The following is a 27,689-nucleotide window of genomic DNA, read 5'->3' as shown; positions in this document are numbered from 1 at the left end:
ATCATACAGTCTATTAATTTTTGGAATGATATAGATACTAGTAACCTCTACTAGATTGCCCTGTAGGCATGGGAGTGTAGGTGCGTATGTTTTGGCAGAGAGCAAGGAATATACCTTGATCATGGGCTAAGCAGACAGGGAATTTAGAATCATAATAGAATCCCCAATATCGAAGGAAGAAAATAAAAACTGTCCTACATTCAATTTGTGCTTTAGAAAAAGCACTCCATGGGGTTGCGAGGGCAGAAGTTTTAGTGTCAGGTTGAAGCCATCCCCAGTGGAGAGATCTTGGGCTAGAGTGATGTCATCTGAGGTGATGTCATCTCCAGCAATGAGCTCCTGGGCCAGGGTGATGTTGCTGAGGTGTGGAACTAGAATATCCTTTTCTAGTGGATACCCACTCCAGTTGATGTGGATCTCAGCGTTTGCCATGTTTACTTTTATTTACTTATGTATTTTTTAAAGATTTTATTTTTCCTTTTTCTCCCCAAGGCCAACCGGTACAGAGTTGTATATTTTTAGTTGTGGGTCCTTCTAGTTGTGGCATGTGGGATGCCGCCTCAGCATGGCTTAGATGAGTGGTGCCGTGTCTGCACCCAGGATCCGAACCGACGAAACCCTGGGCTGCCCAAGCGGAACGTGCGAACTTAACCACTCTGCCACAGGCCCAGCCCCGCATTTGCCATGTTTAGTTGAAACAATGGCTTATTTGGAGAGTTTGAGCCTCTGGATTATAAACCAGTGAAAGCAACGAGACCAATAATAAGTCCACTGTTGCCAGAATAGTGTGCAGCTGTACTTGACAGGGTTTTTGTTTTTTGATGGAAGCTTATGTTCAAATGGGTCCCTTATAAGATAAACAGTTGCCTGGTCTTTGGGACAATCAATGGTTAGTAGGTCCCAGGAGAGTATGCCCCTTCGATCTGGCTTCCAGCCCTTATGGGATGGGGCAAGATTAAAAACTTATAGATAGAGTTTAAGGCCTGGGGCAAAATAGAGAACTTTAAGGGTTTATTTGTTGGACTGGAATCTGAACAGGATTTGTTCAGGAGACCATTATGTGTCTCAGTTAATCCGGTTATCTGTACCTATAGGGGATGTGAAAGTTATATTGAATGCCTTTTGCAAGAACCCAGCGTTGTATATTCTAAGCAGTGAAATGTGTCTTGGTTACTACCAGTAAATGTCTGTAACACCAAAGGGAATAAGGAATATCCAGGCAAATCCTTGTATTGTGGTTGTAGTTATATGTAGAGATGTGTGATTTTGATTTATATTTTTAGGTAATGGTCCAATAGTTTATGATAACTATTGTACTGCCTGAAGTTTGGCCAAGAGTGTTGTTTTTTGGGGTCCCATCCTTTATTAGAAACATCATGGCTAAAGGATGGAAAACAGCAACATTCTATGAGGCTCTATCACATATGATGGTTAGTAGTGCCATCAGCATAGAATGCCATGAATTCTCATTGCTTTTCACTCAGTTGGTCCCAAGTGGCTTCCTAGGTAGTCAAGGGTCTGCAGGAGGGGTGACATCCTCCAGCACCATGGCATCTGGCAAGAGACTGAGGACATGTGAGGCCACTCCTCCTCCTGCACGTGGGATATATCAGAGGGCCCAGGTTTGGTTCCATCCTGTGTTAAGGAACAAAAACAAGCCAAATTAATCTATAGTGTTAGAAGTCAGAATGGTGCTTCCATTTGAGAGAGGAGCGGAGTAATGACTTAGATGAGGCATAATGAGTGCTTCAGGGGTATAGAAATTCGTGATAATACACTATACATTTGTAATTCTATACTTGTTTGAATGTGTACTTCAATAAAATATTTAAAAAATGAACTCAGCTATAATTTCCAAATGTTTGAAAGAGATCAGGAAAATGAACATAAAGCATAAGTAAGGGAGGAATAAAAATAAAGGCAAAATTCAGTGGAAAAAAGTAGAACTGATGAATAGTACTAAGATGTGAATTTTTTAGAAAAATTATGAAATAGATAAACTTTGGCAAAGTCTGTTTGAGCACTCCACCCGCTCCATACATCTTATACTCTCTGATAGGATCTACGGGAGAGTGTCAGATCTCTTATTTGAGTGTTTCTAAGCTGATCCCCTGCTGGAATAGACCAGCATTTGCAATGTATTCTGAGTTTGTTTTGTGAACCATGGTACTATTCTAGTGCTTTGAATCAAAAGTTGAGTATCACTTTTTAGACAAGGCAGATGTCAGTTTTCAAGAGTTTTCTGAAATGGCAATTTTCCTAGCCTGTCATTGTCTTGCCCGGAACTAGTCTTGAGTTTGTAAAGAAACATGTTTGGGTATATGTGTGTGTGGTGGGGGAGGTAGGGGATAATATTCCTTATCCATTCATCTACTTTTTTCCATAGCACTTACCACCAACTAATATAATACAAATTTATGTGTTTATCATCTGCTTAGCCCTTTGGCATGTGAGACACCTAAGGCATGGGGCATTTTCTGTATAGTTCACTGCTCTCTGCTCAGTGCCTAGTGTATTATGTAGCAAAGAGAAGGCCCTTCATAAATATATGCATAATGAATGAAGGCATAAGCCTGTGAAAGGACTTGAAGAAAGGCAACTTGGGCTATGTGGCTTTACATTGATGATCTCCTCCTGCACGGAGATTCATTTGACACACTTATTAACGACACTTAAGTCTGACATCTTGTAGTCCTTTTTGGGTTGTGCTGTCACCATATGCCTCATTTACAAGTTTTACTTTCAAATTAAAATCAATAGGCACTCCCATTAGTGTCCTCAGAGACTCCTTCACTGTAAAGACTTTGGAAACCTCTTCTAAAGCCGCCTGGACTCTCTGGACCACCTTTGATGGCCATTAGTTACTAGGGCTTCTGATGCTGGCATCTGTCAGAGATACCTGAATTTGATAAACCGTTTGTGTTGGGGGTCCTCAAGACCACCCTCATACTCAGCAATTCACTAGAGGGACTCACAGGATTCGTTGCTGTTAAACCCATGGTTATGGTTTATTACCACAAAAGGCTGCAGGTTAGAATCAGCAAAGGGAAAAGACACAGGAGACTAATTCCAGAACAAACCAGGCACAAGCTTCCAGGTGTCCTCTCCTAGTGCAGTCACAGGGCATTGCTTAATCCTCCTAGTAACAATGTGTAACATCACATGTAAAATGTTGCCAACCAAGGAAGCCCATCATGCATTAGTCTGGTCGGTGGGCTGCTGTAACAAAAATATCACGGATTGGGTGGCTTACAAACGACGGAAATTTCTCACAGTTCTGGAGGCTGTGAACACCAAGATCAAGGCATCAGCAGATTTGGTGTCTGGTGAGGACTCACGTTCTGATTAGTAGATGATGGTCTTCTTTCTGCATCCTCACATGGCAGAAGGGACAAGGGAGCTATCTGGGGTCTCTTTTATAAGGGTACTAATCCCTTTTGCATAAGGGACCTAATCGACTCTCAAAGGCTTCACCTCCAAATACCATCACTTTGGGGATTAGGTTTCAGTATATGAATGAGGTAGGGGCACAAACATTCAGTCTGTAGCACCTGAGCTTTGGCATCCAGGTTTTTTATTGGAGGTCAGTTACGTGGCCGTGTAGCACCTGCATGACTGACTTCAGCCCCCCAGGGTTTGAACTTACGTTGCCCAAAGTCTGAGGCATATAAAAACAGGTGGTCACTATCAATCACCTTGTTAGCTTAAACTGTGCAAACTAGTATAGTATGGTCCAGGTCCTGGGGCATACAAAAACTCTTATCCGGCAGGATATTCCATGGGCTCGGAGGTCATTTTCCACAAGACAAGCCAAAGGTGCGTCCTGAAGACAGGACTTTCTCAGGAAAGTGCCGAGTTTGAGCAACCCAGATATGCTGTGTTAATCATTTCCTGCACACCATTTCGAGATCATCTTCCAGTCATGTTGGAGAATAATAGTAACCTCAGAAGTTCAGGCTTTTGAGACAGAGTAACCCGCATTCAAACCCAGACTCACTCCTGCTTAATTGGTCATCTTGGGCCAGTTACTACTCCTGTCTGAACATAGATTGCCTCAACTGTTGAATGACATTAATAATAACTATTTTGATAATGAGCTACTACTGTTTCTGACATATAATGAGTACTCAGTAAATGACAGTTGTTATTGTTTATATTCATGTGGTTTAGCACTCTACAGTTTCTGTTGGCTTTCACATATATAACCTCATCTTCCACAGAGGCTGATAAATGATGCTTGATGGCAGATGAGTATTACCTGTTGCTTAAAGAGTGACGGTAGGAGGCAAGACTCCCAGTTACTACCTGATCAAGAGGAATTGAGATTGACCTATCCATTAAATTCAGACACTGTCTTGAAGAGACTTTGGGAACAAGAAATATTTGGGCAGATTTCACTCTCTGACTCAATGGATGCCAGACATTGATCTTTCCCCTTGTGGTAAGTCCTTGTTGATGCTCCTTTCAGAGACCCTGTGTTAACTAGCCCATGAACGGCCTGTCTTCTGATCAGGGCCTGAGCAGTCCTGCTTCTCAGCTGTCTAGGAGGGGCCTTAAGCAGATAGACTATCCTGTTGTCCAAGTCCTGGTATTTGGAAAGGAGGAGTAAGTATGTATATTTTTTTGGGAGAAGTTTTGCTTAATCATATGATGAGTTTTATCATTGTTGGCAAACAACAACTCTATCTTTCTGGACTTTGAATTTTTTTATCTGTAAAATGGGATTATTAAACTCCTCCTCCTGTTTATCAAAGTCCAGAACCCCTTTTCTTTCGTAACTTCAGATGAGAGAGGCTGCTCGGGCGTTTTATGGCAGGTGTGTGTGTGTGTCCATTTAGAATTAGTGTGGAATGGCTTTCAGGCTTGTGAGTGTGGAAACTGGGCAGCCTGGGTTCTCAGGTTTTATTTCTTCTCCACAAGGTCGTCTTTCCCAAGACTTTTTCTGTCTTCATAAGGAGAAGTCAGAAGGGGAAAAGACTGTGGCTGGATCTCTGACAAATTAGACTCAGGTAAGTAGAAAATATGTTCTTTTATTAAAGTGCATGCTTCTTCCTACCAGGTAGACAGGGTTCCTTCTAGTGGAACGGAGCTTCTTAATGTAAATAGGGCCTGCTTAGGGCCTGAGTCTCCAGTTAAATTTCCTCAGGACCTCTCACGTGGTTGACAGGTTACATAGGGAAATGGTACTGTTGTCCCAGTACAGTTGGCCCTTTGTATCTGCAGGTTCCACATCCGCAGATTCAACCAACCATGGATCAAAAATATTAAAAAAAAAAAAAAGGAAACCTCCAAAAGGTTCCAAAAAGCAAAACTTGAATTTGCTGCATGCTGAGTACTATGCAGAAGCCATGCAAATGAAGTGATGTGAAGGCATACCCTGCTGTAGCCTGCTGGCATTTCACAGATCCTCAGTCTCTTCAGCACTCCTTGTTTGAGCATGCTTCACCTTGAGTCTGGCTCATTTGCTACTTGTGTTGTATGCACCCTTTGTTTCTGTGAAAAAAATGGCTCCTAAAAAGCAATTAAGTGGTAAAAGCAATCCCTCGAAGGCTAAGAGGGAGTGTTAAGTGCTCTCTCTCTATGAGAAAATAAAAATCTTAGATCTTTTGAAAAGTGTCATGGCGCTTGTTGAAGGGCTGTGAGGTCAGGAAGAAGAAACTGAGCATTTGCACAATCAAGCAGAAGGAGCTTGAATTCATGGAAGTGCTAGTGCTGCCCCTACAGTGGCAAAAATGGTCTCTCTGGTTCACGGTAAAGCACTTGCAAACACTGAGAAAGCATCGTGTGTGGCTAGAGGACATGTCACAGAAGCATATCCCTGTTGATGGCAAAACTATGAGTGGAAAAGCACTTACCCTCTATGAGCACTACTGTGAGGGGGTTGAGGAGAGCCAGAGCAAGGAGTTTAAGGCTAGCTATGTAACGTGCTACAGCCTCAGGAATACTTTTTTCTCATCATTATTACCTAAAAACATGGTATAACGACTATTTACATATTGTATACATTGTGCTGGGTATTATAAGTAATCTAGAGATGATTTAAAGTATACAGGAGGATGTGTGTAGGTTATATGCAAATACCACGCCATTTTATGCCATTTTATATAAGGAGCTTGAGCATCTGTGGATTTTGATATCCTCGGGGAGGGAAGTGGGGGGGGGGGGTCCTGGCACCAGTCTCCCTCGGATTCCGAGGGAGGACACTATTTATTAACTCAATCCGATTCTCATCCATGTTGATCGTGTGTTGTCATTTTGCTATGATAGACAGTGAGAGAGTAGACATGCAATTCTCAGAATTTGTGCTGTCACTGGAGGAATGATTCATTCATTTACCAGCATTTATTATATCTGTAATCTGCTCAGCACTGTGTTAAATCCTATCAGTAGAGAAAAGTCAGACTAGAAGAGGTCACAGTCTGGTTGTGAGGAGGTAGATACATTCATTCAGTCGGGTGAAAGAGGTGCTCTTAAAGCTATGTAACTGGATGAAATCACCAGTGAGTATGTCCAGGTAGAGAGGAGAAGGTCAAGCCCTCGGGGAGGTGGTGGGAGAACGTGGAACCCTGTCTAGGCATTGGATCTCCCTTCTTCTTTCTCCAGTGAATATTGGTGGAGATGGCAATTGCCTGATGCCAAGATGTCTGTGATGGTTTAGGACCCAGTGAGAGAACGTGTCTGTGGAAGTCAGCCAGGAGGAGTGGACTTTGCCGGAACAAACTCAGAGAAACCTGTACAGAGATGTGATGCTGGAGAACTACAAGAATCTGGTTGCAATACGTAAGGCTGATAGCATTTCTTCATTTAGTTTTTTCAGGAACAAATATTTTTAAAGTGAATGTATCTTAGGCTCTGTGCTTATTAATCGCAATGCAGTAGTAAACAGAGCAGACATTGTTTCTGCTCTCAGGGACCTTACCATCAAGTATTTTCCTCATGAAAATGAAGATCTGTTCATTGCACTGGCTTTACTTTCTCTATGGGTAAAAGGCTTAGGACTTCAAAAATGTTTATACAAGCTTGAGCCGGGATTTCAGGGGAAAGATCAGCAACCCTTTTGGTGCCCAATGAGAGACAGAATGTGTGTTTGCACTTTAGTTTATTTGAAAGTTTTCTGGTTTATTAGAGTTGGCATGAGCATTTTGTTGTTTCTCAAATTATACCAACACTATTTGATATCCCTGAAGAGCAGAATTTTGGCCCCTTGGTTTATGGAAGTATTTGCCATCCTTGCATTTTCTTCTTACATCAGTCGTCTTTCTCTGAGAGCAGACCTGGTCTGATCTTTCAGGTGGAACAAAGAGGAGAGCTGAGGACACTGGGAAGAGTTCTGCAAAGCGAGGGAGAAGGCAGGTGTGGTTCTTTATGTGAAACAACTCTAATCCATGAAAGGTGCAGACCATTTGGAAATGTTAAATAGGAAGCTTTGAAGATCTTTTTTTTTTTTTCTAAGAATACTGAGCCCACTTGGTTTCTAAGGTTCCTTTCGTACCTCAAACTTCCCTTTTTCTTTAACTTTTCATCCACCTTCTTAAACTTCCTTTTGGCCTGGGGACAGTAAGATCTGTCCCATTTCTTCTTCAAATTTATCATTTGCATTTAGCTCTTTATCCATTTCTTTCAACTTTGTTTTCCTGGTTATACTGCTTTCTGTTCACTGTTAGTCTCAATGTTTATAGAATCATTTCTTAGTAAATCACCTAACTGTGACCACAGTACCTTATCACTGCCAAACTCTTAATACAACCAAACTTCTCAATCTCTGTTTTCATTTATTTCTTTTTTTCAATATATTTTAAGTTAATGTTTGAAAGTAAATACACATTGGCCTTCATTTTTAAAACCTTCCTTCCATCATTTATTTCTCCAAGAACTTATTTTTTTTTAATCTTATTTCAGATTGGGACACATGTCTTAATACCAAATGGTCAGCACCTCAGCAGAATATTTTGCAGGGGAAACATCCAGTGTGGTGGAAATGGTAAGATTCACAAGGTGTAATTCCTTGCCTTCCACACTAGTAGAAGATTGGAAATTCCATAAATTAGAAAAGCAGCACAATAATCATGAAAGACGTTTGAGGCTAGTGTTATTCACCCAAAAAGAAGCTGTTTCTTATAGAGTCTTGGAGAGTGAACTTGGCAAATACTTTAAATACCCTTCACAATATATTTCATCAGTGTTCACTCAGCTAAATATTCCCATATATATAATTCAGATGAAGTTTTTGATAAATAATTCTGTCTCGATCACTTACCAGCTAAACTCTGTAAGAATCCTTGTGAAATAAAGAATACAACAGAACTTTCTACAGAATTGTCACTTCATACTGCTTGAAAGCACGCAGGTCTGGTACCGTGCATTGCAGTGAAAATGGAAGAAAAAACAAAAATACTTCAGTCATACTGATTTGTTTCCTGTATAGTCTAACACAATTCAAGGCAGAGGGGAGAATCTCTGAACATAGTAAACCTAGGAAACTTTTCTCAATAATCTCTTCAACAGGAGAGAAAACACAATGGAGAGGAATCGTTTAACTTTTCCCATTGTGAAGAAGCCTTGAGTGAACGCTCATACCATAAAACTCACAGGAGTACTTACATCAGAAAGAAAACTTGTGAGTGTAATAGTGTGGCAAAGCCTTCACAAAGAACTCTGCCCTTAAACTACTTAAGAAAACCCATAGTGGAGAGGAACCTCCTAAGTGTAATCAATGTGAAACAGCCTGCAGCCAAAATCTACATCTTCTGGTTCACAAGAAAACTTATACTCAAGAGAAATCCTGTAAATGCGCTGACTGTGGAAAAGGCTTACCTTCTTCCTCACATCTTAGAGAATGTATGAGAATTCATGATGGAGATAAAACATATGCTCTTAAGAAATATGGGAAAGTTTATTCTCCTTCTATAAGCCTTTTTGTGCACATGCGAACTCACAATGTAGAAAAACCCTTTGAATGTAAGAATTTAAGAAAACCTTCACTGGGTCTTCACATCTTACTCAACATTTAAGAACTCACAGTGGACTGGTGCCTGTGGAATGTAAGAAATTTAAGAAAGCCTTCTTTATTCCCCAGATCTTGCTAAACATATAAAATTTCATACTGGAGAGAAACACTATGTTTGTAAGAAGTGTGACAAAGAGTTTACTTGTGTCTCAAAACTTAATATTCACATGCAAGTTCACACTGGAGAAAAATCATATGAGCGTAATAAATGTGAGAAAGCATTCATTGATTCTTCAGGTCTTATAAAACACAGAAGAACTCACACTGGAAAAAAGCCTTATAAATGTAAGGAATGTGGAAAAGCCTTTGCTAGTTTCTCACACCTTACTGTATATATGAGAATGCACAATGGTGAGAAGCCTTATCAATGTAAGGAATGTGAGAAAGCCTTTAGTAATTCATCTTGCTTTAATATCACCTGCAAACTCACCCTGAGTAAAACCCTGTAATTGTAAGAAGTGTGGGAAAGCCTTTATTAGATCCTCATTTCTTATTCAACATTTAAGAATTCACAGTGTAGAAAGTCCGTTTGAATGTAAGGAATGTGGGAAAGCATTTAGATATCCTTTCCACCTTAGTCAACGTAAAACAACACATACTGGAAAGAAGCCATATAAATGTAAAACGTGGGAAAGTCTTTACCATTTCCTCACACCTTACAGTACACATAAGAACTCACACTGGTGAACCACCTTTTGAATTTAAGGAATGTGGGAAAGCCTTTACTTGATCCACATATCTTATTCGACATTTAAGAACTCACAGTGGGGATAAGCCATGTATATGAGGAATGTGGGACAACCTTTAGTAATTCCTCATGCATTACCAAATGTATAAGAATTCACACTTGAGAGAAGCTTATGCTTGTAAAGAATGTGGGAAAGCCTTCAACACTTTCTCACACTTATTGAACATGTACTAATTTATACTGGAGGTAACCTTACTCTAAGGAGGTTGGAAGCCTTTAGCTCTGCCTTATACCTTAATATTCAGCTGTGATTTCACAAGTGTGAAAAATCTTACGAATGTAAAAAGTGTAGGAATTTTTATCCTCCTCTATGGGAAAGTATGAAAGCACACATTATGAGAGATCCCATGAGTGAAATGGATAAAGGAAAGCCTTTGATTGTTCTTTGTCATTAGGAAACATGATTCACACTGGAGAGAAACTGTAAATTAGAAATATACGGAATGTGGGGGCCAGCCCTGTGGCTGAGTGGTTAAGCTCGCGGACTCCACTTTAGTGGTGCAGGGTTTCGCTGGTTCAGATCCTGGGAGTGGACCTCACACTGATCATCAAGCCATGTTGAGGTGGTGTCCCACATAGCAGGACTAGAAGGACCTACAACTAGAATATACAACTATGTACTGGGGGCCTCTGGAGAGAAGAAGAAGGGAAAAGCAGAAGATTGGCAACAGATGTTAGCTCAGGTGCCAATCTTTAAAAAAAAAACAAAGAAAGAAATACAGGGAATGTGGAAAAGGCTATCTTAATTTACTGTACATGTAAAAAGTCACACTGGAGAAATTTTGTTTGAATAAAAAAATCAGAATGCTTTTAGTAAATATGTTTTTATAAAAATAAAAATCCTAAAAGGGTTTTTTTCCTTAATGAAAAAATTTGGTTATCAAAAGGGTTTTAAGGTGCCAGCCCCATGGCCTAGTGGTTAAGTTCGGCACACTCTGCTTCAGTGGCCTGGGTTCGGTTCCTGGGCACGGACCTACACCACTTGTTGGTGGCCATGCTGTGTCAGCAACCCATATACAAAACAGAGGAAGATTGGCACAGATGTTAGCTCAGGGCAAATCTTCCTCAGCAAAAAAAAAAAGGTTTTTAAATAAAACCTAAGTGTAAGGAATTTGGGAAACTTTTGGAGTACAAATTTTCCCTTACTGCCTACAAGAAAATTGATACTGGATAAGAAAACAAAGTAAATTTTTATTTAAATATTTGCCTTTGTGTGTGTGTGTTTTTTAAGGTAGACCCATAGTTTTAAAGATTAACGATGTTGAGCATCTTTACATGTGCTTCTCATTCATGTATTTTCAGTGAACTGTCTGTTCAAATAGCTTTTTTCTTGTTGTTAGAGTCTTTGGTTTGAGTTATTATTGAGGTTGGTTTTCTTAATGAACAGGTTTATTGAAATATAATTGCCATACAATAAACTGCACATACTTTAAGTGTACGATTTAAGTTTTGGTGCACACACACATATCCTTGAAACCATCATCAATCATTTCCCCATATACTAGCAAGGAAAAAATGGAATTTGAAATTAAAAACACAATACCATTTACATTAGCACACCAAAATATATGCAAGATCTATATGAGGAAAACTACAGAACTCTGATGAACAAAATCAAGCACTAAATAAATGGAGAGATATTCCATGTTTATGGATAGAAAGACTCAATATTGTCAAGATGTCACTTCTTCCCAACTTCATCCATAAATTCAATCAAAATCCAAGCAACTTATTTTATGGATATTGACAAACTAACTCTTAACATTTATATGGAAAAGCAAAAGATCCAGAATAGCCAACACAGTATTGAAGGAAAAGAACAAAGTTGGAGGACTGACACTGCCTGACTTCAAGGCTTACTGTAAAGCTACATCAATCAAGACAGTGTGATATTGGTAAAAGAGTAGACAAATTGATCAGTGGAACAGAATAGAGAGCTCAGAAATAGACCCGTGTAAATATAGTCAACTGATCTTTGACAAAGGAGCAAAGGCAATGGAATGGAGTAAAGAATTCTTTTCAGCAGAGGTGCTGGAACAACTGGACATCCACATGCGAAAGAATGAATCTGGACACAGACCTTACACTCTTCACAAAAATTAACTCAAAATGCATTGTCAACCTAAGTGTAAAACACACAACTATGAAACTCCTAGAAGATAACATAGGAGAAAATCTAGATGACCTTGGGTGTGGTAATACCTTTTTAAATATAACACTGAAGGCATGATACTAAAATAAACTGGACTTTATTAAAATTAACTTCTGCTCTGCAAAAGACGTTGTCAAGAGAGTGAGAAGACAAACTACAGAAGATACTTGCAAAAAACACATCTGGTTAAAAGGCTGTTATCCAAAATAGACAAAGAACTCTTAAAACTCAATAAGATGATAAACAGCCTGAATAAGAAATGTGCCAAAGACTTTAACAGACACTTCACCAAAGAAGATATACAGATGGCAAATGAGCATATGAAAAGATGTTCCACATCATATGTCATCAAGGAAATGCAAGTGAAAACAACAATAAAGAGCTGGCCTGGTGGCATAGTGGTTAAGTTCCAGCGCTTTCTTTCGGTGCCCCAGGGTTTGCCAGTTCAGATCCTGGGCATGGACCTACACCGTGCTCATCAAACCATGCTGTCGTGGCATCCCACATAGAACTAAAAGGACTTACAACTGGGATATACAACTATGTACTGGGGTTTTGAGGAGAAAAAAAAAAGGAAGATTGGCAGCAGATGTTAGCTCAGGGCCAATCTTCCTCACACACACAAAAAAAGTGAATAGTTAAGACAGGTAGGTAGTCCTAGGCTGGGCCCTTACGGGTGAACACTCATCCATGGTTCTGTGGCTGTGATCCTGGAATGGATAATTTTTATCTCCTTCCATTTCTTTCCCCTCTCTTGGAAGTTACACAGCAAATTGTATCCATCTGATTGAATGTGCATATCATATACACTCTTGTTAGACCTCAGATAGCTCAGCATGACGCTAGTTAAGCACATGATTTTATTATTAAGCCACTTACTCTGCAGATCCCAAGATGAACCTGAAAACTCACCCATCAGCGGCCCCAGAGACCTATTACATCAGGGTGAAATCATATCAGAATAAGACTGACCTTTTTTCCTCAATCATTTTGCCTCTTAGTAATCATTATTTTTCAAATTAAGAGCCATCACAACTCAGGGAAAAGTAGAGAGAAGGACTGTTTATTTTTCCCCACTGTTTTGGCACCTGTAACAGTACAGTTGGTTTAATTTCAGGTTATCACAGTCATATATGTTGGTTTTCATGAATCTCAAGAAAATGAAAGATTTATTGCTCTCATCAGAAATAAGAGGAACAAAACTTTCATTCATGTGTCAATTGCAAAAAAATCTTAATATTTGATAAGGAAAGATACATATTTTTTTGAAAATATACATGAGTGTGTAATGAAGCTGGAGGTTTTGATTTTAAATCCCCAGATATCCCAGATTTAGTCTGGGAATTTGTATTCAAATATGTCTCTGCTCTTAACCCATATGTGGTGCAATTTTGCCAGTTTTTGATCCAGATATAAGTGGTGAGAGGGACCTTTGTTTTTTAAAAGAAAATTCCAAAGTAGTTATTTGTAAAAACCTGAAAATGTGGCCCATATCCTAACTTGGTTAGAAGGAGCCACGTTTGTCTTTTTCCGTGTCTCAAAATAAAGGCCTTCAATTTGTCACCAGTAAGTTAGATGTTTCCCCTACGTTTTTGATATATTTTCAGATTAAAGATCTTCTCTTCCAATCCTTATTTTCCTCACTTACTAAAATTATTTTTTATAATAGCTTTATGGAGTTAAAATTCACATATGGGTCACCCATTTAAAGTGTACAATTAAGTGGATTTTAATATATTCTCCGAGTTGTATAATCATCACCACAACCTAATTTTAGAACATTTTCATAACCCCGAAAAGAAACCCGGTACCCATTAGCTGTCACTGCTCATTCCTCCCTACCTCCCAGACCTAGGCAACCACTAATCTATTTTTTGTCTTTATAGATTTATCCATTGCGAACATTTCATATAAATGGAATCATACAATATGCGGTCTTCTGTGACTGGTCTCTTTCATTCAGCATATGATTTTCAAGGTTCATCTACATTGTAGTATGTGTCAATATTTAATTCCTTTTTATGGCCAAATAATACTCCCTTGTATGGATACATCACATTTTATTTATCCACTCATTTGATGGACATTTGGGTTATTTCCACTTTTCGGCTATTATAAATAATGCTGCTGTGAACATTCATGTACAAGTTTTGTGTGTATCTATGTTTTCATTTCTCTTGGGTATATACCTAGGAGTGGAATGGCTGGTTTATATGGTAACTCTATATTTGACATTTTGATGAACTGCCAGACTGCTCCAAGGTAGCTGCACCATTGCACATTTCCACCAGGAAAATATGAGTTCTGAGTTCTCTACATCCTCACCAATACTTGTTAGTCTTTTTGATTATAACCATCAGAAAGGGTGTGAAGTGCTATGTCATTGTGGTTTTGATTTATGTTTTCCTGGTGGCTAATGATGAGCATCTTTTCATGTGTTTAATGGCCATTTATATTTCCTTTAGAAAAATATCCATTCAGATCTTTTGCCCATTTTTTGTTTTTGTTTTTGTTTTCTTTCTCCTCAAAGCCCCCCAGTACATAGTTGTATATTCTTCGTTGTGGGTCCTTCTAGTTGTGGCATGTGGGACGCCGCCTCAGCGTGGTTTGATGAGCAGTGCCATGTCCGTGCCCAGGATTCGAACCAACGAAACACTGGGCCACCTGCAGCGGAGCGCGTGAACCCAACCACTCGGCCACGGGGCCAGCCCCTCTTTTGCCCATTTTTTGAGTTGTCTTTTTTTTTATAGAGTTGCTAAGGCTGTTAAGTCATGATGCGATGTTGGCTTTTATCAAACACTTTTACTGTATCATTGAGATGATTATACTGTTTTCTCCTTTGATCTATCAATGAAACAAATTATATTAATGGATTTTCTAATAAACCCCTTTTGCATTCCTGGGATAAATCCAACTTGGTTCTGATGTGTTATCTTTCTCGTTTATTGATGTATTTGGTTTAGAATTATTTTCCTTGGAATATTTGTATCTATGTTTATAAATGATATTTACCTATCATTTTGTTTTCTTATAATGGCTTGTCGTGTTTGATATCAATATTGTCAGTCTCAAAGAACATTCCTCTTCGCTTTATACTCTTAAACAAAGATAAGTCAAACTGTTACATGAAATTGTTTTAAAAGTGGCCATGTCTGTCTCCCCGCATCCCTCCCCCGCGGTACTGTAATAGACTAATCAAAATGCAAACATGGCGTTTTGGATCATGCCCAATTCTGGAGTTCTTACATGCAGGCTAAATTAAATAAAACCTTCCAAATATCTAACTCTTGCCTTATAGATTTGATAAGTCATTACCCCTACTAATGGTTAGTAATATGGAGACATGTGACCAAATATGTTGAAGTATAGTTTAAGTTACCAGAATCTTCGTATGTCTAATCCCTAAAGACTTTGAGTCAGATTGGACTGTTCTCTTCTTTGAAAGGCAGCACTGACCTATAAAACCTCTGGGCCTGGTGTTTTCTTTGTGGGAGTAATTTAAATACCTAGTTCTTTATTCTGCTACTGCTTTTGTTTTCGGGTGTTCTTTTTAAGGAATCTGTCCAGGCAGTGAGTTATCAGGGCTGGGGAGACCTGGAGCCTCACTGAAGGGATCAGCAACAGCCCAGATTATTTCATTTTTTTAATACATTTTTTATTGTGGTAAAATGTATATAATATAAAATTTGCCTTTAAAACCTTCTTTTTTTTAAAACGTTTTTTGGTGAGGAAGATTGTCCCTGAGCTAACATCTGTTGCCAACCTTCCTCTTTTTGCTTGAGGAAGGTTGTCCCTGAGCTAACATCTGTGCCAGTCTTCCTCCACTTTGTATGTGGGATGCCACCACAACATGGCCTGCAGAGTGGTGTGTAGGTCCGAGCCCAGGATCTAAACCTGTGAATCCTAGCCCTCTGAAACAGAGTGCGCAAATTCAACCACTATGCCGCCAGGCCAGCCCCCATAACCATTTTTAAACGTAAAATTCAGTGGCATTAATTAAATTCACAATATCATGCAACCATCACCTTCCAGTTCATATTTGCAATTATTTAATACTATTCAGTTATTTCTATCAAGTCATTTTTGGTAAATTTTATTTCTCTAGTATCCTATTGTGTGTGAGTTTTGAGCTTGATTGGCATAAAGTTGTTCATAATGTTTAGTTATGAACATAATTAAACACATAATGTTTAATCATATGTTAAACTCTGCAGCATCTGTAATTGTGTTCTCTTTTGCTTTTTCATTTTCTTTATAGGCCTCCCTTTTTTTCTTGAATAATCTTGCTTTTTTCCTATTTTATTTGTTTTCAGAGAGCCAATTTTTTTACTTGATTGGTCCTCTCTGTTATTTGTTTTCTAGTTCATATTCATACCATATTCTTTTTTTCCCTCAACTTTTCTTCATGTATTTTGAGAATTTTTTCTCCATCCTCTTAGTTGGAAACTTAGATTAATTTTTAACTTCATTTCTTTTCTAATGTAAGCATTTAAAGCTTACTTTTTTTCCTAAGACCCACTTTAGCTACAACCTACAAGTTTTGGTACCTAGAACTAATCATAAGTGTGATTTTTTCCTAAACTCCAAATATATGACTTTTTTCTATTAGAACGAACCATATGAAGCTGCTAACATTCAACCATTTTTTTAACTTGCTAAAATGCTAGTTTCATGTGATTCAACATAATACTTTTCTTCTGTTATTACTATATAAGTTAATTACATTTTTCTCAGAGAAAATACTTGTATACAAATTCTTTGAAAGGTTTAAGACTACCTTTGTAGAATAACAGTAGGGCTAGTTTTTGCAAACATTCCACATGTGATTGAAAAGAATATGTGTATTCTCCCTTTCTTGAGCATAGTATCTGTAAGTGTTTTAGATTAAGCTTGTTCATTTTATTATTCAAATCTTCATGCCCTCTTTTTTTCTTCTGATCTGTTCATTACTGAGAGAAGTGTGTTAAAATCTCTTTCACTTGTCTATTTCCACTTTAATTCTGTTAGCGTCTGTTATAAAATTTATGAGACTACGTTACTCATATAACCAACTTCAGAATCTTTATAAGTTCCTGGTTAATTGAATCTTGTACCCTGATGTAGTCACCTTTTGCAGTGCCTTTTGTCTTAAAATGTATGAAGTGAAGTTAGCCAAACAAACTGTTTTGGTTAATATAGCCTGGCAGGTGCGTTGTTTTCATATTTGAGATTCGGACTTTCAGTGTTATTTTGATGTTTAGTGCATCTTATGAAGGAGCTTCGAGCTGGAGTTTGTCTTCATCTACCGTGGCAGTCTCTGGTTTTCAACTGTAGAGCTTAGGCCACTTACTTGTACATTTATTGTGATTATTGAAATAGACATTCTCTACCATTTCACATGTGCTTTTTATTTTACTACTTTTTTTGGTTTCTTTTCCCTCCTTATTTTTCTTACCTTTGGAATAATTGAGGGGGTTTTTTTCTCATTCTATTTTTTCTTCTAGATTGTGAGTTAAACCTTCTATGTCCATTTCTTCAGCTGTTACCCTAGCTATGTTATCATGCATACTTGGTCTAAAGCTAATCAATATCTTTATTCTCTACTGGAAGAATACAAGGAACATAAAACTGTAATTACCTCCCTCCCAATTTGTGTATTTTTATTATTCAGTATTAGAATTCTAGCTTGCTTTTCCATCTCACAAATTAGATATTATTATTACTATTTTATATAATCAAGGCTCATTAGTTTTACCCATTTTATTTTTGTTCACTCTACTTTCTTAACATTTCAGGTGTTCAAATTCCTATTTCCTGGAATCCTAGAATTTACTTTAGGGATGATCCTTTGATGGGTAAGCTCTCTCATATCTTTATTTTAAAATGTCTTTATTTTACCCTCCCTCTTTTAAACTTCTAAGCTTTTCATCTGAAAATTTTCCAGCATACACAAAACTAGAGAAGAGTATAGTGAATCCTCATGTCGTTGACACTCAGCTTTGACAATTATCAATATTTTACCAATCTTGGATCACCTAGGCCTGAGCTGTGTAATCCACTAGCCACGTGTGGTATTTAAATTGCTTAAATAACACTAGCCTCACTTCAAGTGCCCAATAGCCAAATGTGACTGGTGGCTACCATATTACATAATAGTGTTGGACAGTGCTTGTAACCTATCTACCTGCTCTTCCTTATTTCTGGAGGGTTTTTTTTTTTTTTTTTACAGCAAATTCCAGACATGTGCTTTCATCGGTAAATACTTAAGTATACATCTTGAGCTGATACACAACCATCACAGCATTTTACCCCCTGGCAAACTCCGAAGTTCCCTGATCGTCTCCAGAATATCTTTTTACAGTTGGTTTGTTCAAATCAGGATCCTATCGGGGTCCCCACATTGCTTTTTGAATATATCTCTCTTAAGTTTCTGTTTTCTCTCCTTCTCCTCCTTTTGTCTTTTTTTTGTTTTTTACCCATTGACTTATTGGACATATCAAGTCATTTGTCCTTAAAATGTCCTACATTATGGATTTGGCTGTTTCTTTGTGTTGTTTAACTGCTTTATCTCTCTATCTCCTATTAAAAGTAGTTAGTCTAGAAGCTTGAATAGATTGAGGTTTGATTTTTTTAAATTCTCCCTTAAACCTAAAGGAGATATTTTAACTGGATTTAGAATTCTAGGTTGATAGTTACTTTCTTCTCAGTACACTGAGCATATTGTCCTGCTTTCTTCTGACATTCATTGTTGTTCTTAAGAAGTGAGCCATCAGTTTGTTTTTCCTTTTTAGGTGACCTCTTTTTCCCCTGGCTGCTTTTAAGATCGTGTATGGAAAATTTCTTTGTTTTCTTTAAAACTTTGAATTATGGATTTTCAAATATGCTCAGGAGAAGAGGGTACTATGATGAAGCCTCGGTGTACCCATCATCCAACTTCAATGATTACCAGTATTTTTGCCTTCTTAATATGTCTCTTCTTCCCCAGCTTACTATTGTAGTTAAGTTTTGTTTTCCTAGAGCATTTTAAAACAAATACCAGACATCATATCATTTCACCCATAATTTGAGAGGTATCTCTAAAACAAAAGGGTATTATGAGGATACAACCAGCTTAACCCAGTTAGGGGCTAAAAAAGGAAGGGAAAACTCTTACAGATCCCTTAAAAAGAATAAACTTTTAACCCAAGTTTTTAGCATTTTCACAATACCGTTCTCACACCCCCCAAATTAATCATAGTTCTTGGTATTGTCAGTGGTCTTTGGCTAAACATGTTGGGACACACCTGTAGTTAAACAGATCGGGTTTATTCTGCTGGCAAGAAGGCAGAACACGTAACATGGTGAACTGTGGGATGTCTCGGTAAGAGAGTGTTAGACTTAAAGGATTTGGGCTTGTGTTAGGAGCTTTTGGGGGAGGGTTCCAAATTAGATGTTGTCAGGAAGTGAGGGTAATTCTATGAGTGCATATCTTAGTAAAGCTACCTAGAAGGAGGAAACACTAGGCCGGAGTAAAGCTGTCATTGATAAAGAAGCAGCAATTGCTCATATTAGCCAGAAGAGAGGGATGTTTGGTCACTTTTGAGGCCCAGATGATGTTTATGATTTGTCTGTGTTCAGACGTCATTACAGAGCGGCCTTGTCTTTGTTGATAACTCATGGTCCCAGAGTGGCCTTGTCTGCTGTTGCTGTTCTGTGAAATTGTTTATGTTCAGCAGGAGAACACCCAGACCTAGCTGATGGTTCCCAGGCAGCTCCTAGATGTCGGGGGCTGCTTTTCTCTTTACCAATATCATCTAATACCCAGTCTGTGTTCAGTTCACCCCAAATACCTCAAAATGTGTTTTTACCCTTGGTGTTGTTCGAATCAATATCCAGGGTCCACACATTCAGTGGATTGTTATGTCTCTTAAGTCTCTTAGTCAGTAACGTTCTCCTTCCACTTTCTCCTCCAAATTGGGTTTGGCTGATTGTAACCTCATGATGTCATTTAACATATCCCTCAGTCTCTCCTCTTCCTCTTCTCAAATAAACTGCTAATTAGTTGAAAAGATTTGTCAGGGTTTTTTTTTTTTTTGGCAAAATTATAGTTGGTGCTGTTTCTTGTTACATCATATCAGAACTCACGTGCTGTCCAGATGCCTCTTTTGTGATAAGAGTAATCAGTTGGTTCTGATGTCAGCTTGACCCTTCCTTTATAAAGTTCTCCAGCTTACTTATAGAGTCTTAAGTTATCCCCTAACTAATAAGATTCCTTCTTAATTACAAAAGGAGAAAAGGGTAACTTAATGGAAAAACCTGTTGCATGCCACCTTAACCAGGTGATCAAAGTTATCACCAGTAATGAGACAAACTGGTGAAATATGCCTCCTTAAATTATGCCCTGAGAAGGACCTGCATCGATTAATGTAATGCTTCATCCGAAAATGAACTTTCTGAATCTAATCATAAGAAAACATCAGACAAACCAAAACCAAGCTACAGACTGAAACATTCGTCCTGCACTCTTCATATCTTGAAAGATAAAGGAAGGCTGAGGGACTGGTCCAGATGAAAAGAGATTAAAGAAAGATGGTTTGAGGGCATGCTCTGGATGGGAAATTTCAAAAGTGATTGCTATTGTGGACACCTGGATTTGGCCACCCCAAGATATGTCGCTTTGGCATGAGGACTATTTGAGGCTGGTTTCTTTGCAGACAGGAAAGCAACTAAAAAGTAGAACTAAATCTCTATCTGTAAAGGTGCTTCCCTCTCTGTACCAGGAGAAAAAAAGGAGATGACGTTCTTTCTAGAAACTCTTAATCAGTGCCAAAGGCAAGGACTTAAATCTGCATTTTATTGTGCTTGTCTTTTAACCTCCTGTAACTGACTTCCCTCCCCCTCTCATTTCTTTAAGGATTAAGCATCTTTCCTTAGGCTAGGAATTGATTGCTGCTCTCACCTGTGACCACCCAGCTCAAGACAATAGACTTGCCTCCTGCTATGCCCACCGAGATAGCAGACCCACTATCTGCTGTGTCCATCAAGCACTGTGCTGACAGGGCAATCTTGTGACTATTGTGGGAGGGACATTTCAATCATATGTGAAATATCCTGTTTGGGGGTATATAACCACTCTGTGCACCCCACTTCTTCGGTGCCCTTTCTTCCTTCAGGAAGAAAAGACCCGGGCCATGGTCCTCATAAAGCTTTGTTTAATTTTCTCTTGCTATTCTGTCTCATGTGAATTTAATTTGTTCTCCTGCCAGATGAACCCACATTGGATAGAGGAAATGTCTTCCTCCCCTACACTATAAAGGACATGATTGGGCCAGTTGGTGAAATTCTGCATGTGGACTGTGTGTTAGGTAATAATATTAAATCCATGTTAAATGTTCCTGGTTTTGATTGTTGTGGTTGTGATAGAAAATGTCCAACTTCCTATGACACTGAAATATGTAGGAGGAAAGAGTCATGATATCTGCAGTTTCCTCTCAAACGAATTTCTGTCAGTATCATTCTTGCTAAAGCTCACACATGCACGCACACACATCCACAGCCCCCTACGAAGAGAGGAGAGAGAAAGCAAATGTGACAGAACTTTAACGGTTGGAGAAGAGTCTATGTGAAGAGTATATGGAAGTTCATCATATTTACACTATTCTTACTTATTTGAGTTTGAAATTTTTTCAAGGTTAAAAGTTGGAAAGAAACATCTCCACTCTTTACCTAATATTTTAGTAGCCATTGATTGTCATTGCCTAGATCGTTAATTCACTAGTGGTTGTACAATGGTGACTTTCTAATTCTAGCATTGTCTTCATAATAAATGGAGCTTCTAATAAGGCTTCTATGATTCTTCAGTAGGATAAAGGATAAGCTTTCCTTTATCATAACTATTTGGTAATCATAAAATATTGTTGATAAAGGAGAGGAGGGGATACATGCTTGATTCTTTCTTATTATGAATTTCGAAATAATGAATTAATATCCTGCCCACCTCCAACAGTGACCATTGAAGGATTTTTTAGGTACCATTATGGACTCATGATTTTTTTTTACATTTGCTATATTTCAGTTGACTCTAGTCATTATTCTTTATTAAGTTGTTCCACCTGAAGCCAGACTTAAAAGGAGCCATTTTAAGTTGTCTCCCATATCTTTTTGATGCAACCCAATTAGTCTTTGAAAGGCTCCTTGCTTTCCGAGTATAGGATGTTCCAGGCTCATCTTGAACGTTTCTTGGTCTACTCTATACTCAGCTATTTCCCAGATGAGTCCTGGTTTCTTTCACAGGTAAATGGCACTTAGAGGCATTTTGGCACTAGAAGCCTCATTGCTCTTTAAGTTGTTAAGGACTCCAGGCATTTTTGGTGGTTCAGTCTAGGAAAAAGGTTACAAAGAAAAGATAAGTACATACTATATTCCCAATTCCTAATTGTTCTTGGGTAGGGAGATAAAATCTTAAGAGTGAACTGTACCGTGTGTTTGCACATGCGTGTATGTGGTTACTCTGAAGCTCGTATGCAGAAGCTTCCAAGCCTCTGAGTGTATCTGTCAGTCCTAGGCTCTCACAGCTTCTTTCTTCTGCTCTAGCTCTGCTTGCTCAGGACCCTGCCTGGCCAGGAGAGAGACACACCAGAGGAACTATGGCTGCAGGATTGCTGAGAACCTGGTCACAGGTATGGGAGAAATTATTCTGTTTCCAAAAATACATCACTGTTCCCAAAGAACACATCTCTCTCTTTTTTTTTCTGCTGAGGAAGATTCGCCCTGAGCTAACATCTCTTCCAAATCTGCCTCTTTTTTTGCTTGAGGAAGATTAGGCCTGAGCTAATATCTGTGCCAATCTGTCTTTATTTTGTATGTGGGTCACCAACTCAGCATGGCTGAGAAGTAGTTTAGGTCCACGCCCTGGATCTGAACCTGCAAACCCGGGCCACTGAAGCGGAGCACACTGAACTTAACCACTATGCCATGGGGCTGGCCCTCCAAAGGACATATCCCTTGCCTGTGACCCACAGCGTCACAGCCCAACTAGGCCAGCCTCAGGCTTCCCTAGTTCTCTGGTTTTCTTAGAATGGGAGAGAGAATGCCTTAGGAAAGCCTTCTATTCCTACAGTATTTGTTAATTTTTTTCATATAATTTTTTTCATATATTCTTCCACGGTAAGCGTTGGTTCCATATTCTGCTCGGTGCTATGAAGAAAAGAAAGATTTTTCACTAGGAAAACCATTTCATCCATTTTCCAAGTATTTTTCTTATCCTGCAATGTGCTCAATCTGTATTGGATCTTGAATAAGACTGGAAGAGTCCTCACAACCTACTTGTGGAAATATCAGGCCAACTGTGTGTTAGAAAAGCTGCTAAAACCACAGGCCTGAATGAGATGGTCCAGGGAGTGAGAGCAAAAGAAGAGAGTTCCAAGAACTGAACCTTGCGTCAGATAATGAGAGACCTCTGAGGCATGTCTGAGCTTCCTAGGCATTGGTCTCCCTCCCCAGTCCTGTCGGCCTCACCCACCGTCCTCCCAGGTCAGCATTAGAGCTGGTCCTTGGCTGAGCCAGAATGTGTGTGTGATGTTTTAGGACTCGGTGACCTTTGAGGAAGTGGCAGTGGACTTCTCCCAGGAGGAGTGGGCATTGCTGGATCCTGCTCAGAAAATCCTGTACAGAGATGTAATGTTGGAGAACTTTAGGAACCTGGCTTCAGTGGGTAAGGTTGGGCTCATTCCTTTATTTATACATTTGTGCATGCACTAAACAGTTTTTCATCACATGTAGTGTTCCAGGATCTCTGTAAAGAATGGCAGTATGTGGTAAACCCAAAATGGATGGTCCCTGCCTTTGTGGGGCAGTCTCATGGCTTCCCATGAAAATGTGCTGATTTCATTTTCTCTTTCATTAAAAGATTTAGGTAATTTGCAGCATGTCTGTGATCTTGGGCATGGATTTCAAGGGTCAGTTCCATGCGGGATGTGGAGTGTGGGGGTTTGTTCTGAGGCCCTTGTGAAAGAGCTCTGATCTGATTGCTTTGCTGCTCCTAAAGTTGTACTTGCCTGTCTTCAGAATCCTTTAAGATGAAAGTATTAGACTCAGTTTTGTGGAAGGATTTCTAGTCTCCTACAGTCATGTGTCTTTCCCATGAGCAGGGTATCATCTCTGCAAACACAATCTGATCACTGAAGTGGAGCAGGAAGAACTGAGGCCAGAGGAGAGAGGAATTCTCCAAGGTGCCTGTACAGGTGAGCCCTCGGCAGAAAGGGGTCACTGTGTGGAGCAGCCATAGCCAGTGAGGGGAAGTACATTTGGGACTGTCAATCAGTGAAGGAAAAGAATTCTGAGGCCACTACCTGAGCTTTCCTTCTTTTACCATCTCCCCATTCATTCATACTTTCATTTGGTCTCAGAGAAAAAAACCGTGTTAATTCCTCTTTCAAATTCACATTTCCTTGAATACTTTTCGTTTACTTCTCCCTACTTTGCTTTCCAGATAATACCCTCTCTTATTGTCTCAAGCCTCCAGAATCCTTTCTATGTAAAATACCTCCCATTTCCATTTTTTTGTTCCTGTCATTGGCATCTCTTCCCAGAGCGTAGTGCCTAAAATAATTTCTCTGGTCACTGGTTGGATCTTTCACATTTTCTTCCTATATTTAGTGTTATTATTTGAAAACAGATCCATAGGATGCCTGCCTCCTTTTTTCTTTCGTCTACTTTTTCTCCCAATAGTTATAAAAATTCTCCCTATTCAGTTTCAGACTGGGATACTCAACTGAGATCCGAAGATGCAATTCCTATGCAGAATGTTCCTGGGGAAAAAACTTCCAGTGGCAGAAAAATGGTAAGATTCACTAGGAATGATTGCTAATTTTTTACAGTAGGAGAGGTCTGTGAATTTCTATGAGTTAAAATGGCAGCAGCACTGAAACAAGGGGAGACAGTTGAGGCAAGTAGACTTCATTCACCAGAAAGCTGTCTCAGGAATGACTTTAGGAGTCTCGTAAAATTGAAGGAATCTCCAAACCTACCTCAACACTTGCTGCCTCACAGAGAATATCAAAAAGTAAACATTCACTTAAATGTGATTCCATTATTAAATATTATTAAATATTTAATACATAACTCATTCATTCTTCACTCATTAGAAAGGATGCCCTTTGATGGGAATGAATATGACAGAGCCTCGGGAAGAGCATTCGGCTTATTCAACTTGAAAGAACTAGTAGGGCAAAAATCGTACACTCTCTCTAAAAATGGTAAAAATGTCAGTCATAATAATATGCTTTCTCTATATGGTAGAATCCACATGGAAAAGAATCCCCATAAGTGTAACGAAAGTAAGAAAGCCTTTAGTCACCACTTATTCCTTATTCAACAGGCACCAACTCATTCTGGCCGGAAACCCTTAGAATTTGATCGTTGTGGAAAATTCTTCAGAAGGAACTGTCACCTTATTTGTGCAAGATATTGCAAGGGAGAGAAATGCTACAAATGTAAAGAATATGGGAAAGACTTCAGCCATCCCTCAACCCGTAGAAGTCATGTGAATACTCACACTGGAGAAAAAACTCTTGTATTTAATGATTGTGGAAAAGCTTTCAATCAAGAGTCATCCCTTAGGAAATGCTTAAGAGCTCTCACAAAAGAGAAATCTTATGAGTGTTATCAATGTCTTATATCCTTCAGCTTACACTCTTCCTCTTCAGTACATGACCAAATACCTACAGGAGAGAAACTCTGTGAATGCAGTGTCTATGGGAAAAGATCTTCTCTCAGTGTCCACCAAAAACTATATACTGTGGAGGAAAGCTTAAAATTTAATGAACATGAGAAAGTTTTCACTGGCCCCTTGTCCCTTCAGAAATATGTGAAACCTCACCCTGGAGAGAAACCTTACGAATGTAGTGACTGTGGGAAGGCCTTCATTTTTCAGTCTTCCCTTAAGAAACACGTTAGATCACACACTGGAGAGAAACCTTACGCATGTTATCATTGTGGAAAATCCTTCAGCCAGAGCTCTCATCTTAATGTGCACAAAAGAACTCACACTGGAGAGAAACCCTATGACTGTAAGGAATGTGGCAAGGCTTTCACTGTTCCTTCCTCCCTTCAGAAACATATGAGAACCCACACTGGAGAGAAACCCTACGAATGCAGTGACTGTGGGAAAGCCTTCATTGATCAGTCATCCCTTAAGAAACATACACGGTCTCACACTGGAGAGAAACCTTATGAGTGCAATCAGTGTGGAAAATCCTTCAGCACAGGCTCTTATCTCATTGTACACAAGAGAACTCACACTGGAGAGAAAACCTATGAGTGTAAAGAATGTGGGAAGGCCTTTAGGAATTCCTCTTGCCTAAGGGTCCATGTGAGAACTCACACAGGTGAGAAGCCCTATAAATGTACTCAGTGTGGAAAAGCATTCAGCACCAGCACTAACCTTATAATGCACAAGCGAATACATACTGGGCAGAAACTCTATGAATGAAATGACCGTGGAGTAGCCTTAAGTGGTCCTTCACACCTCACTTCTCATTTTAGAACTCACACTGGAGAGAAACCTACATTGTGATCAATGTAGAAAGCCTTTAGGTACATCTCTTGATTCACCTTATACCAGGACCAACCTTATAAATGTTATAGTTCTGTGATTATCTTTATCAGTGAGTGTTTCATCCTTAAAGTGTGACAGCGTATTAACTGATGAGTGTTAAAGGTCACGTAGCACTCTAAATTCTCCTTGATCTACATCACAAAAGTTTTGATGTATAATGTTTTCATTGTAATTTAGTATTAAACATTGTCCGATCCTCATCAAGATGTCTTGGACTTATAGGTTATTTAGAAGTTTATTTTTTAATGTGCAGACTGTATCATATTTTAGTTATCTTTTTGTCCTAGATTTCTAACTTCATTGAATTATGCACAGAATGCACGATCTTCATGATAGAGATTCTAAACAATATAGATTCAAACAGAAAATTGTTGGAGACTTGCTGTGTGGCCTAATGTGTGAGACACTACACATTGCCATCCCAATGTCCAGTTTTCCCTTCCTTCCTTAAAGTAACAAAACTACAATTTTGTTCACATTGGCAGGGTGGACAATTTTGTAAGGACTCAGCTCCAGCTTTCCTTGCAGCTCTGACTGCCCATAAGCCCATCGTTCTGTCCAATGAGCAATAGGCAAAGGTCACTGCTTGTTGGTTCTAAAGAAGCCCATGGAAATGGGAGCATCTCATTTGGCATTTTCTCTTTACCCTTTGCCTTGTCTCTTCTTTCCTAGAAAATAGACCAAGAGGATGACAGTCATAGGCTACTGATTATACGAGAGGGACATACAATATTATTTGGCTGTGCCAGCCTTGGGTTGCTTATTTCTGGACTTCGTGGAACATGAGAAAAATAAACTCCTACCTGGTTTAAACTACTCTTGTGGGAAGATTCTGTTACAGTGGATGTCAGTCTCAACTGATACATCTCATATGTGGTCAGGTTTTATGAATCCTTCAACTATGGTTGGAAGCAATGTATATTCTGTAATTGTTGGGTATAATAGATTCTCTCTTCTTGTGTTTTTTAGATCTGTATCATTACAGACCTTACCTCGTCATCTGTCCTTTATTGAGACAGTTGTGTCAAAATGCCCCACTATGACTGTGGATAGTCAGATTATTTTTTAAATTCTTCTCTCTTGTTTCATTTCAAGGCAATATAACTGGATGCATACAAGTGTAGTCATTTTATATGTTTCTGTTAAATTGTCATTACATTCTTATATAGTGCCTACCCTTTTTCCCTAATAATGAATGTTCATTAAT

At 38.9% G+C, this 27,689-nt stretch overlaps 1 protein-coding gene and 1 long non-coding RNA gene across 8 annotated transcripts in view; one reads left to right on the top strand and one right to left on the bottom strand.

Moving 5' to 3' along the window:
- Positions 1 to 27,298, top strand: part of ZNF177 (zinc finger protein 177) — a 33,831-nt gene extending 6,533 nt beyond the window's left edge. Inside the window, exons 2-14 of one of the 7 annotated variants that reach the window (XM_070625599.1) lie at positions 4,221 to 4,441; positions 4,921 to 5,009; positions 6,604 to 6,780; positions 7,292 to 7,353; positions 7,900 to 7,981; positions 17,682 to 17,741; positions 21,132 to 21,230; positions 22,459 to 22,544; positions 23,452 to 23,578; positions 24,015 to 24,107; positions 24,618 to 24,706; positions 25,244 to 26,252; positions 27,155 to 27,298. In XM_070625599.1, the coding sequence (XP_070481700.1) occupies positions 6,747 to 6,780; positions 7,292 to 7,353; positions 7,900 to 7,981; positions 17,682 to 17,741; positions 21,132 to 21,230; positions 22,459 to 22,544; positions 23,452 to 23,578; positions 24,015 to 24,107; positions 24,618 to 24,706; positions 25,244 to 26,252; positions 27,155 to 27,174 (1,761 nt within the window). In that variant the 5' untranslated portion in view covers positions 4,221 to 4,441; positions 4,921 to 5,009; positions 6,604 to 6,746 and the 3' untranslated portion in view covers positions 27,175 to 27,298. Of the gene's footprint in view, positions 1 to 4,220; positions 4,442 to 4,920; positions 5,010 to 6,603; positions 6,781 to 7,291; positions 7,354 to 7,899; positions 7,982 to 17,681; positions 17,742 to 21,131; positions 21,231 to 22,458; positions 22,545 to 23,451; positions 23,579 to 24,014; positions 24,108 to 24,617; positions 24,707 to 25,243; positions 26,721 to 27,154 lie in introns of those variants that run through there. The other 6 variants (XM_070625600.1, XM_070625598.1, XM_070625602.1 and 3 more) reach the window with 6 other exon arrangements.
- LOC139084155 (uncharacterized) lies at positions 7,083 to 8,355 on the bottom strand. The gene is made up of 2 exons (XR_011541507.1): positions 8,258 to 8,355; positions 7,083 to 7,330 (listed from the first exon to the last, which is right to left on the bottom strand). It is a non-coding gene; the product is annotated as an uncharacterized lncRNA (long non-coding RNA).
- Positions 27,299 to 27,689: the final 391 nt, after the last annotated feature.

The sequence above is a fragment of the Equus przewalskii genome, chromosome 6, assembly GCF_037783145.1.
Source record: "Equus przewalskii isolate Varuska chromosome 6, EquPr2, whole genome shotgun sequence".
Classification (NCBI taxonomy): domain Eukaryota; kingdom Metazoa; phylum Chordata; class Mammalia; order Perissodactyla; family Equidae; genus Equus; species Equus przewalskii.
Note: the sequence above shows the minus strand (reverse complement) of the source record. Positions and strands in the feature narration are given on the sequence as shown.